The sequence below is a fragment of the Rhizophagus irregularis genome, chromosome 1, assembly GCF_026210795.1.
Source record: "Rhizophagus irregularis chromosome 1, complete sequence".
Classification (NCBI taxonomy): Eukaryota; Fungi; Glomeromycota; class Glomeromycetes; order Glomerales; family Glomeraceae; genus Rhizophagus; species Rhizophagus irregularis.
This window is the reverse complement of record NC_089429.1, coordinates 560,755-574,364: the sequence shown is the minus strand read 5'-3', so window position 1 is coordinate 574,364 and position 13,610 is coordinate 560,755. Positions and strand designations below refer to the sequence as shown.

Sequence of the window (13,610 nt, the reverse complement as noted above, 5' to 3'; positions counted from 1 at the left end):
CCAATTTCTTACGCAAATGGTGGGTATAATTTCTCGTCGCCTAAATTCTTAGAAAGTCCTATTAGATAGTTTCTCTTGCATTAGAAAGTGAATTGAAAGTGATAAACAGAAAATTAGAGTTTGAAATAAGGATAACTTTATAGAGTCGTTCATCAAATAGAGATAATCATAATCAATAATAATATCATAATATATATTGACTTATAATAATGTTATTGTGCATGTTACTCTTAAATATTTAGTGATTTTAGTTTCCAACTATAAATAAACTTTTTTTCTACAATAAAAAAATTATTTCACTGAATTGACTGAATAGATAATCTCTTTGAATTTTTTTTTTTAAAAAAGATACATTGAGTAGAGAAATTATCTAAAACATAGTTGACTTTTAATTTTTGTAAGCTCATTACGCCACGAAAAAGGCAATAGAAAAATATGTTACTGTTTTATATTATCGAAAAATTATGCAAATAAAACTTTATCATCAAAATTGAATTTTTATTTCCATCCTTTCATTGAACTTCAAATTTGGCTCATTAAGCATCAATAGCTAATAAAAAATATATATATATATCCTAAGTAATAAATAACTAAAATAAAATATTATAAATTAATTTAAATAATAGAAAAAAGCGGAAAGAAAATTAATCCATTATTAAATATTTTAATATTTTTTTTTTATTATCATCGAAACTTATTGATAACGTAGAACTAATACGGTAATCGAAATTTTATTTTACTATGAATTTAAAGGTGTTTATGATTTTTTGAATTCTATGATTTGATAAAACACTTTCTTTTTTCAAAAACATCTTTAATTAAATTGCAGAAAATATTTTTAGTCTACAAAAGCTTAAACCTATTAACGTTATTTGTGCCTTTGTAGTATTTACATCATATTTCGATATGTACAAATAATTTTGAAGATCGGTATTTATTTTATTTTTGTGATTATGATCAGATGATCGTTATTTCGTTCACATGTTTACAATGCAGCAATGTGCACATGACAGGTAGGTCAGTAGACAATATTAAAATCTTGGTAGTTACACCACTTATCGTCTATTGAAACTTTATTTTTTCTTTTGCACTATTATTAAAAAAAATTTTTTTTTTTACAAAAATGTCTAATATTCGAATAGAATTAATACAAGCAGTACTTAGTAGGGCATTGGCATCAATTGATTATAATATTTACGTTAATTTACATGAACAATCCGAATTTATTGAACAATTCATTCTTGCTGACGAATCTCTTACAGAAGAAGAAAAAACTGAAGCAATAAGAGTCAATAATAAAAATCATGACCGAGATAAAATTATTCATAATGAAGGGACAAGAAGAATTTGTGAAAATTGTAACCAAAAATGTTTAGCTACATTATATTGTGAATATTGTGTTCGAAATTATTTAAAATATAATTTTTCAAATTGGACTTCTGGAAATAATGTTATTGATAATTTAATAAAAAATTGTCAAATGGAAACACTTATACCAACTAGAATTATTGAATGGATCCCATATAATAATTTAGAAAATATTAAATATCTGACAAAAGGTGGATTCTCAGAGATTTATACAGCAGAATGGATTGATGGTAGATATGAAGAATGGGATTCTAAAGTGCAACAATTAGTAAGATTTGGAACTCATAATGTAATACTTAAAGAATTAAAAAATGTTAAAAATGCAAGTCAAAGTTGGTTTGAAGAGGTTTGTAATCTAAAATATTTAAAGAACTTAAAATTTAATTATTAATAAAATTTTATTGCTTTTATAGGCTAAATCACATTTAACTTTAAGTAACAAACGTTCAGAAATTGTTCAATGTTTTGGTTTAACAAAAAATCCATCAAATGGAAATTATATGCTTGTAATGAATAAGTATGACGTGAATTTAAGAGAATATTTACAACAAAATCATAATCAACTTACATGGAATGAAAGAATTAATATTACTTATTTAATAATTGATGCACTTTATTATATTCATGAAGAGAATTCAATTCATAGAGATTTGCATTCTGGAAATATATTATATACACAATTTAATGATGATTGGAATATTAGTGATCTTGGATTTTGTGGTCCTGCAGACAAACCATCAACAAGTATATATGGAAATCTTCCTTACATAGCACCCGAAGTTATTAATGGAAAAGGTTATACCTTTAAATCTGATATTTATAGTATTGCAATGCTTATGTGGGAAATTTCATTTGGACAACCACCATTTATGGATTATGAAGACGAACATATTCTTGCATATAATATTATTGATGGTATAAGACCAAAAATTATATCAGAAATTCCTTCAAAATATAAAAATTTAATGGAACAATGTTGGGATGCTAACCCATTAAAAAGACCTGATACTTATACACTTAGGAAAAATTTTAAAGAAATTAGACTATATTATCGAAATAATCCAAATGAATTACCCAAATTAATAGCAAAAGTAGATAAAGAAAAAAATAATAATATGAGCAGTAAATTATTTACAAGTAAGATTTATGAATTTGAAAACCTACCTGAACCAAAAAATGCAACAGAAGGTAGAGTAATTATTTTATATTTATTACAAATTTTAATCTTTTTTTAATATTCAATTATTATTAATAATATTTTTTTTAATAAATAATAATAGAAGAACAAACAGGTAAATATAAAGTTAATAATGTTATAGAAATAATTCTTTAATTATTAATAATTTTTTTTTAAAAATAGCATTTTATACAACTAGGTCGTATGATTTTAGTATTTCTAGTAATGGTAAGTATTTATTAAAATTGTATTGTATTTTATATAATAAAATATCATATAATTGATTTTCAATTATAGCTAGTAATCTTAGTAAATCAAGTAATCGGTATAAGTCAATTAATTTTAAAGGTAATTTATTCTTATATTAGAGTTTTATAATAAATAAATACTAATTTATATCTTAATTTTAGATAATGATAGTGAAGAATCGTCCAGATTATTTAAAAAATTGAAAACAGAGAATGGTAAGTCTTAAAATATTTATTTATGTATCAATTCTAATTTTCTTAAACATTATTAAGGATAAATATGAATATATTTTTAATTTTGATTTATCTGATAATAGACGTCCAAAATGACCATGAGAGAGAAATAATGCAACAACAATCAAATATCGGTATTAATGGTAAATAAATAAATAACTTATTTATTATAATGGTCGGTATTATTATTCTAATTTATCTCAATTATATAGATGAAGCACAAAATAATCCAAATCTTCATTCAGAAGAAAAAGATAAACAAGGAATTCTCGATGGTTTGTTTATAATTTCAAATATTTTTTTAATAATATAAAAATGATCAATTATATTTTATTTATTAAAAACATTATTTATTCTATTTTACTAGATGAATTTTAAATTTAATTTACAAATTTGAAAAACAAATTCATTTTTTTACTATTTATTAACTTTATATTTTGGAATTATTTAAAACACTAAGATTAGAGTAGTAAAAAAGATTCTTAGTTTGTAATTTAAAATAATTCAATTCTCTATTTTTTTTTTTTATAGGACTTTTCAATTATTAAATAAAGATAATTATAAAATTTTATGTTTAAAACAAAAAATAATTTTGTAATGTTTTTAAATTGTATAAACATGTTTTAAAATTATTAGAATGTCTAAAATTGATTATTCATCAAAAAGTATTAACACATTTTTTAAAATGGTTTATTCTATTAATTCACATAACCACATTTAAATGCAATATTTTATTAGATTATGTCCAATTTTCACCCCGCAATAAATATCCATCTGGTAACCCATTTTAAATTAAGATATCCATTTTTGAGATTTGAATTTAAAATATTCAAGTGCTGATATTACAAGTAGGGATGGAAAAAGTTCCAAATGGAGTGACTCAAGTGATCAAGTTGAACGTTGGAATCATTTTCAAGCTGAAATGAGTAGCTCAAGTGAAACGAGTGGTTCCATGAGAGTCGGACTCTGAAAGTCGATTCTGAACGGAATTATCAAAATTGAATTTTGATTTCTATTTTTTGAAACTTTTAGTTATTATGTTTAATGAGTCAAAATTCAAAGTAAAGATTAAGCACAATTAAATATAAGTAGTAATATTAATTGGGTATTGCTAAACATCACCGGTGATGACCGGTTGTGAAATTATGATGTAATGCTGGCCAGTATTTTATTTATTAGATTTTAATTCTGGTCGAAAGTACATCATAATGCTGCTGGTACGGTGATTATCACCGCCGGTGAGCTTTAGCAATTTTCATATTAATTTTATTACAATTATTAATTTAGCTGAGAGAGAAAAAAGACAATTGATATTATATTAGTTTAAAAAAATTGATCGATATGTAACTTATTATTAAACATACTATGACATTTTTTTCACTGGAAATTTGTTGATATCATAGTAGTCAATCATCATCATCAATACGGATCCGAATTTTGAAATTTTATTTTATGAATTTATAGTATGGTTGATATATTGAATTTTATGAGGATTTGATTAATAAATTCTGTTTCCAAAAACATCATTTTTAGAAATACATTTCATTAATTTCGCAGAAAATAGGAATTAAGGATTTGGGTCACGTGACGTTTAATCAGCTGAGTGCGACGACTGCGTTAAGATCAAACCGTTCCCAAATAAAAAAAGATCAATATTAAAAATAATAATTCTTTCAAAAATTTCTATTACAATATTTTGCTTTTTCAACCTGAAAATAATAAATACATCCTAAAAAACGAAGGAAAAATATTATACTAGTTACTAGTTTATTAAAAAAAAAAAAGAAAATTCATAATATTTAACAAAAAAATTAAAAAACTACTAAATAATTTATTAATTCATAATTTAATCTGTTACAATTTAATAAATTACACTTAAAACTATTAATTATGATTTCTTAAATATTTCTATTGAATAATGTATTTGTTTTCCCACAGAATGTTAAAAAAACTTTCAAATAGTGAAAAAGAGAGCTACTGCTTGTATATAAAGTAGAAAAACTACTATATATGCTTTCAAAACTATTCAGCTTACCTAACTTAAAAAACTGATGGGGAGACTAACAGAGAGTTTGCGAAAGAAAAAAAATATATTTATCGTTATAGATAAATTAAATTCATATCACACGACCTTGTAATACAATATGATTTAATTTGTGAAACATATTTTATATTTCGAGTTGTAGTAACTTGTAAAATTTTGTAGAATATCCTAATTTCGTTAATTCCAAAAATCGGCCCATATGTCAAAACTTTTTTTTGTACAATTCATCAAAATTGAATTTTTATTTCCACCCTTTCATTGAACTTCAAATTTGGCTCATTAAGCATAAATATTATTAATTATTTAAATAATTGAAAAAAGAAAGAAAATAAGTAATCAATTATTAAATATTTATTATTTTTTTTTTTATTATCATTGAAACTTATTGATAACGTAAAACTAATACGGTAATTGAAATTTTATTTTATTATGAATTTAAAGGTGTTTTTGATTTTTTTGAATTCTATGATTTGATAAAACACTTTTTTCCAAAAAACATCTTTAAAATTAAATTTGCAGAAAATATTTTTAGTCTACAAAAGCTTAAACCTATTAACGATATTTGTGCCTTTGTAGTATTTACATCAATATGTACAAATAATAATAATGAAGATCGGTATTTTATTTTTTTTATAAACTTTATTAATATCATGACAATTGTTATAAACAACCTATCCCAATTTAGACGACGTGCATCTGCTAATAAAGTATCTACTCTAAAAAAACAAATTACAAATATAAAAACAAACTAAACTAAATATCAAATAACCCCAGCATTAGCTATTTTTAATTTTAATTTAACCTATTTTAATTAAAATTTACGCTAATACTCCCCATTATTAATAGAAGATACTTCACTAACCAACTTACCACCCTTTCTTATTCTTTTTCTTTCGATTTTTCACTTTTTTTATCTTTCCCTCCTTGAGCAGATTTTTCTTTTTTCGCCACTATTATAGACGTTATGTCTGATCCACTCTCCTCATCAGTACCATCACTACTAACTACCCCCCTACTCAATTCTATCTTCCTTGTTACATCGCTTATGTCAAACTATTTCGTCTACCAAAATTCCTTCTTTTTAAATTTCAGGTGGTAAACGTGATGAACAAGCTTGATTTACCTTATTGTATAAATCCACCTCCTCTTTGGAAACTGACACCTCTCCAGTCACACTTTTCTTTAATCACATCGACGGATCGACCACCTCATCCTCAGTCACGTGACCATTCGTGTCCAAACACTACAAGTTGATAACGCACCCTTTCTATACCTGTTCACCAAATCCATTACTTCTTCCTCACCCACACTCACCGTAACCATTGAAGATTTTAATTTTTTCTTTAACCATCCTTTCAGCGTTAGCTTTTTGTATTTCTTTGAACAAACCTTCAGTTTGTCTATCTTTATTTACACCTTTATTTTTGTGATTATGATCAGATGATCGTTATTTTGTTCACATGTTTACAATGCAGCAATGTGCACATGACAGGTAGGTCAGTAGACAATATTAAAATCTTGGTAGTTACACCACTTATCGTCTATGGAAACTTTAATTTTTCTTTTGCACTATTATTAAAAAAAATTTTTTTTTTTTACAAAAATGTCTAATATTCGAAGAGAATTAATAAATGCAGTACTTAGTAGGGCATTTGCATCAATTGATCATAATATTTACGTTAACTTTCATGAACAATACAAATTTTTTGAACAATTCATTCTTGCTGACGAATCTCTTACAGAAGAAGAAAAAACTGAAGCAATAAGAGACAATAATAAAAATCATGACCGAGATAAAATTATTTATAATGAAGGGACAAGAAGAATTTGTGAAAATTGTAACCAAAAATGTTTAGCTACATTATATTGTGAATATTGTGTTCGAAATTATTTAAAATCTAATTTTTCAAATTGGACTTCTGGAAATAATGTTATTGATAATTTAATAAAAAATTGTCAAATGGAAACACTTATGCCAAATAATATTATTGAATGGATCCCATATATTAATTTAGAAAATATTAAATATCTGACAAAAGGTGGATTCTCAGAGATTTATACAGCAGAATGGATTGATGGTATATATGAAGAATGGGATTCTAAAGTGCAACAATTAGTAAGATTTGGAACTCATTATGTAATACTTAAAGAATTAAAAAATGTTGAAAATGCAAGTCAAAGTTGGTTTGAAGAGGTTTGTAATCTAAAATATTTAAAGAACTTAAAATTTAATTATTTATAAAATTTTATTGCTTTTATAGGCTAAATCACATTTAACTTTAAGTAACAAAAGTTCAGAAATTGTTCAATGTTTTGGTTTAACAAAAAATCCATCAAATGGAAATTATATGCTTGTAATGATTAAGTATGACGTGAATTTAAGAGAATATTTACAACAAAATCATAATCAACTTACATGGAATGAAAGAATTAATATTACTTATTTAATAATTAATGCACTTTATTATATTCATGAAGAGAATTCAATTCATAGAGATTTGCATTCTGGAAATATATTATATACACAACTTAATGATGATTGGAATATTAGTGATCTTGGATTTTGTGGTCCCGCAGACAAACCATCAAAAAGCATATATGGAAATCTTCCTTACATAGCTCCTGAAGTTATTAATGGAAAAGGTTATACCTTTAAATCTGATATTTATAGTATTGCAATGCTTATGTGGGAAATTTCATTTGGACAACCACCATTTATGGATTATGAAGACGAACATATTCTTGCATATAATATTATTGATGGTATAAGACCAAAAATTATATCAGAAATTCCTTCAAAATATAAAAATTTAATGGAACAATGTTGGGATGCTAACCCATTAAAAAGACCTGATACTTATACACTTTGGCAAAATTTTAAAGAAATTAGATTATATTATCAAAATAATCCAAATGAATTACCCAAATTAATAGCAAAAGTAGATAAAGAAAAAATTAACATGTATAGTAAATCATTTACAAGTAAAATACATAAATTTGAAAATCTACCTGAACCAAAAAATGCAACAGAAGGTATAATTGTTTATATTTATTATTAATCTAATCTTTTCTAATATTCAATTACTATTAATAATATCTTCTTTTTATAAATAATAATAAAAGAACAAAAAGGTAATATAAAGATAATAATGTTTTATATAAGTCCTTTATTAACTAATAATAATTTCTTTTTTTTTTAATAGCATTTTATATCAGTAGATCATATGATTTTAGTATTTCTAGTAATGGTAAGTATTTATTAAAATCATATTGAATTTTACACAATAAAATATTAAATGATTCATTTTATTATAGCTAGTACTAATCTTAGTAAATCGAGTAATCAATATATACCAATTAGTTCCAATGGTAATTTATTCTTATTAGTGTTTTATAATAAATAAATACTAATTCACTGTATATCTTAATTTTAGATAATGATAGTAAAGAATCACCCAGATTATCTAAAAAATTAAAAATAGAGCATGGTAAAGCCTTAAAATATTTATATATATCGATTCTAATTTTCTTATAATATTTTTGTTGATGAGTATATTAATAAATTTGATTTATTGATAATAGTAGACGTTCAAAATGATTATGAGAGAGAATTAATGCCACGACGATCAAATATTGGTACTAATGGTAAGCCATATTTATTAAATTATTTATAATATAAATTAGAAATTATTCTATTTATTTTACTTTTACAGATGAAGAACAAAATAATCCAAGTCTTCATTCAGAACAAGATAAATCAGAAATTCTCGATGGTTTGTTTTATTATTTAGTATTTTTAATAATATATTAAAATAATAAACTACATTTATTTACTAATCTATCTATTTTATAGATGAACTTTAAATTAATTTACAATTTGATTATTTGAATTCAAATTCATTTTTATTATTTATTTTATGTTGAATTATTTAAACACTAAGATTAGAGTAGTAAAAAGATTCTTAGTTTGTAATTTAAATAATTCGATTCTTTTATTATAGGGAATTTTCAATTATTAAATAAAGTGAATTATAAATTTATTATAAAATATTATGAGCATGAAAGGTAATTTTGTAACAACGCATTAGTATTTTACAATAAAAATCATTTATAATACCGACATTCATTTGATTACTATTTTAATTGTATAAATTTTAATAAATATGTTATAAATTATCAGAATATCTAAAATGATCATTATTCACCAAAAGTATTAAACCATTTTCAAAATGGTTTATTCTATTAATTTTATGTAATAACATTTAAATCCAACGTTTAATTAGATTATGTCCAGTTTCCATCCTGAGAATATATATTATTTGGATTTCAAATGAGTGCTGATATCTATATAACTAAAAAAATTCGTGTGTAACGGAAAGTTTTAGATTATCCTGTATGAATTGCGCGATGTGACGACGTGACGTGTTGATTCGCCTGCGCCTGATCTATTCCATAATTATTATGGTTTAAATAATTTGATTGCTGTCGGGTCATGTGTACGTTCCGATGGCCAATTCTAGAGATTAATTAATACAGCTCCGGATAATGAAATTTAATCGATTTTTTTTTTTTTTTTTTTGCTAATTAACGAAAAAAAGCTTTTAATTTATCTTTTTTTTTAGTAACACGCACTTCTTTATTATATTAAATGTAAAATATATACTAAAAATAAGGTTAGAAATACATAGTAGTATATACAAATAATAATACAATAAAATATATTATCTGCCAATTCCATAATGAGTCGTTAAAAAAGCTACTAATCATTCGGCCATGCGATCGGCCGCAGCAAATCGATTACCAAACGTTGGACGTTGGTTTTAAAAATCTTTTTTTAGACCGATCATTTTTTTTTTACAGTAATATCATATTTTTTTTGGGAGTCTTTTTTTAGACCGGATTTTTTTTTAATAATAATACTTTTTTTCAGTCTCTTTTTTTTTAAGACCGGATTTTTTTTCAATATTTTTTTGGTCTTTTTTTTTTTTAAACTGGATCTTTTTTTTTTTATATTACTGTTTTTCAAAACCGAGATTTTAATAATTTTTCTTTCCAATTTTTTTTTTAAAACTGAATTTTTAATATTTTCATCCCGATTTTTTTTCTCTGTCTTTTAGATCAGTGATCGGATTGATCGGATTGATGCTGCGGTCCTACGATAAGCGTTTTTTAAATAATTTTTTACTAAATTTTTTTTCTCTATTTTTTTCTTTTTTCCATTTTTTCACCTCTTAGGTTTGGATCGATACAATATAATCAAAATAAACTATTTTTTTTGTTGAATATATTGTATTATTTTAGTTAGGATAAGCATATTTTTTTTTTACTTAAAAATAAAAAAAACGTGTTAATATTATATAAGATCTTAAAACAATAATTTTATTGTTATATTGATTTAAACTCATTTAATTCTGTTGCAACGCAACAGGCTACAGCTAGTTATAACTAAAAAAAAAATTTAATTTATTATCAGTTTCTTTAAGTTTCAAACGTAATTTCATATAAAGTATAATTCCAATTATTATAAAATACTTCAACAGTAAAAATTTTCAGATGAAATGTAAAAAAGAAGATAGATTTAATAAAATATGAAATCAGAATAATCACCATGGCGATCGTAACTACACAAAGTTTTACAGGTCCCAGAATACTGGCTTGTTAAAGGCCAGTCGTACGTTATACAAGTCATTTCAATGCATCCACTTCGTTGACAACAGTCGAGACCACGCAAGGCTTTGCAGGATCCTGAAATGTTGGCTCGATATTTTTTTTTTTCAGCCACAATAAACTTTACCTACTCTTTACTTTACAAAAACTTGTCAGTAGATTTTTTCTGGAACAAAAAGTAATAACTTTATATGGGAGATAAAAGAAAAAAAGAAAAAAAGAAATTTTTTTTTTTAGATCAAAATGGGCCACTTAAGAAAAAGATCTGATAATTCGAAACGTTATGCAAATACGTAAATGAGATGTAATATTCTTTAAGAATTTATTTGTTATGAGAATATATTAAAAGTTAGTAAATTAAAATTCACCCTTTTCTATAATTCTTGCAAATTTCTATATTAATTATTTTGTTAATTTGCTCCTAGCTATCACTATTGCTAGCTTAAGAGATTCCCATACCCTCTTCTACAAATTATACAAAATTTTCGCCAATTTAAATCATTCCCATCACGTAAATTACTTAGAAAGTGTCAATTTCAGCTAATTTCCGCCAAAGAATTTCTCATTAATTTCAAACCTAGTATAACACCGTAAAATTGAGAGATTGGCAATGATAAAAAAAAAAATAAGCAATATTTCCGATTCGAACTCACATCTATACATAAATTTCATAATATTCCAATCCGCCTCATACTGTATTCTTCGTATTCAAGCGATTTTTTTTTTTGCAAGTACGATTCTGCGCCAAACATAAAAGAATTCTGCACGTGCCATCACGGGAATTTATTTGTGATACTGCGTGGCGGATTTTCTCGGCGAAGATCAAAATGCCGTTAAAATAACAATAGTAAAATGTCGGTTCATTTTGGAACATCTATAAAGGCGGGAAAATCGATTAATATCGTGATGACATGTTTCAAGAAGCTAAACGAACAATAAACAAATCTACCTTATTTATTACTTTGCGGAATTTACGAGTTCGTTTGATTGTAAATATCGATGATGCAAATAATAGTAGGATTGAAATTTTATTAGAATTTTTGTCTTGATTCTTGCTTATATTCGCACAAGGAGGATAAAATGATTGAATAACCGGTGCAATACCTTTTTTTATAATTCACAGCGAGAATAGTAATAAGATTCTTAATTTGTAATTTATAATAATTTAGATCTCCTTTGTTTTTTTATAGGCTAATCAATTATTAAATGTTATTATAAAATGTCATACACGAGCAACATAATTTTGTAAAATATGTAAATTTTAAGGTGGACACTATTTATCTGAACAGCACTAGTGATGAAAACCGAAATCCAAATTACACCAAAAAAAAAAATTATTATTATATCCGGATTCTATATATCTGGATCAGATAATCTGGATTTACACATTTTTTTGACTAGACTTGTTTATAATATAGCATTCCAACATATTTATCATTATTATTATCAAAAAACTTTTGATATTTCGGTTACCAACAAATAATAATTGAAATCAATTAAAATATCAAAATAACTTTAGAAATAGATATTTACTTTTTTTTAAAAAAAAAAAATAAAATTAAACTATCCCCAAAATTAAAATATCGTTAATTTATTTAATTTTCCGAAAACAATTTATATTATTAAGTAAACATTATTTAAACCTATCATTTAAATTTAATATTAAAGTGATGGTACTATGATAATTTGTGTAAATTTTAGTAAATAATTTTATAATTGATAAATGATTTGTAAATTTTAATATAAATTTATCATAGTAAGTCTAAATTTATAAATTAAGAAATTAAAGGCGCCAACGCTAAACAAATCAGTTTAAACCGGATATTTGTCATTTGCTTATAAAACATATAACTTTGATATCTGAAAAAGAATCCGGGTAATTTGGGTATGGATCAAAACATTAAATAGTAAAATAAGAAAAAAAACGCTGAAAATTTAATAATCTAAGTATGTATTTAAAATGCTTTAGAAAAATTATAGACTAAGTTCAACTAGATCAAGCATATTAATAAACGACAATTACCTATGTAGTAAAAAGATTAAAAATTATACACATGTGTAATAATTTTTTCTTCGGGATATTCTTCAGAATATTACGTAAATGACAGTTATAATTTTCTCACGTGTTAAATACTCGTTACTACTAGGAAGTCCTATTGACCGATATCCTATTTTATTCTTTTTTCCTTTTTTTGCTTGAAAAGTGAATATAAAGTGATAAACAGATAAAAAGTCTCGTTAACATACATATATATGGTCATCTATCATATTATTGTATTCAAAAAAGGAATATATCTTATTCTCCGTAATAATGTAATTGTGCATGTTTTCTTAATTAAACATTATACTTCGGTTAGTCTAATTTTATCTCATGATTGACTTTTAAGAATAGGTTTTTTGTTTCACTGCGGAGGGAAATGATTAATCTTTAAATTTTATAAATTCATTATGCAATAAATCAACTTACTGTGTTATATTATCGATATATTTATTATACAATAAGATTTAATCATCAAAATTGAATTTTGATTTTTATTTTTGAAACTTAAGTTTGAATTTCGACTCATTAAACATAATAACTAAAAGTAAAAATTAAGCACAATTAAATAAAAATTATTAATTTAGTTAAGAAAGAATAAAAAGACAATAATATAATATTTAGCTCAAAAAAATTGTAATTTAATATAATTAACATATGTTAGTTTTTTTTTCCTATCACTGGAATTTATTGATGACATGATCACCAATACGGATCCAATTGAGAGATTTTGAAATTTTATTTTATGTAGTTGATATGTTAAATTTTATGAGGATTTGATTAATAAAATTCTGTTTTCCAAAAGCATCATTTTTAGAAATATATTTCATTAAT

General features: G+C 24.0%; 2 protein-coding genes across 2 annotated transcripts; both read left to right on the top strand.

The window, feature by feature from the left end:
• Window positions 1–2,483: 2,483 nt before the first annotated feature.
• Window positions 2,484–3,405, top strand: OCT59_000100 (uncharacterized protein; the record flags this gene model as incomplete). The annotated part of the gene is made up of 8 exons (XM_066138590.1): window positions 2,484–2,505; window positions 2,649–2,660; window positions 2,729–2,773; window positions 2,843–2,893; window positions 2,956–3,009; window positions 3,111–3,170; window positions 3,240–3,302; window positions 3,395–3,405. 8 exons carry the CDS (start codon window positions 2,484–2,486, stop codon window positions 3,403–3,405), a joined length of 318 nt encoding a protein of 105 aa, XP_065988070.1.
• A 4,626-nt stretch (window positions 3,406–8,031) lies between these two features.
• On the top strand, window positions 8,032–8,935 carry OCT59_000099 (uncharacterized protein; the record flags this gene model as incomplete). The annotated part of the gene is made up of 7 exons (XM_066138589.1): window positions 8,032–8,104; window positions 8,275–8,319; window positions 8,387–8,440; window positions 8,506–8,559; window positions 8,654–8,716; window positions 8,785–8,844; window positions 8,925–8,935. 7 exons carry the CDS (start codon window positions 8,032–8,034, stop codon window positions 8,933–8,935), a joined length of 360 nt encoding a protein of 119 aa, XP_065988069.1.
• Between the last annotated feature and the right edge of the window lie 4,675 nt (window positions 8,936–13,610).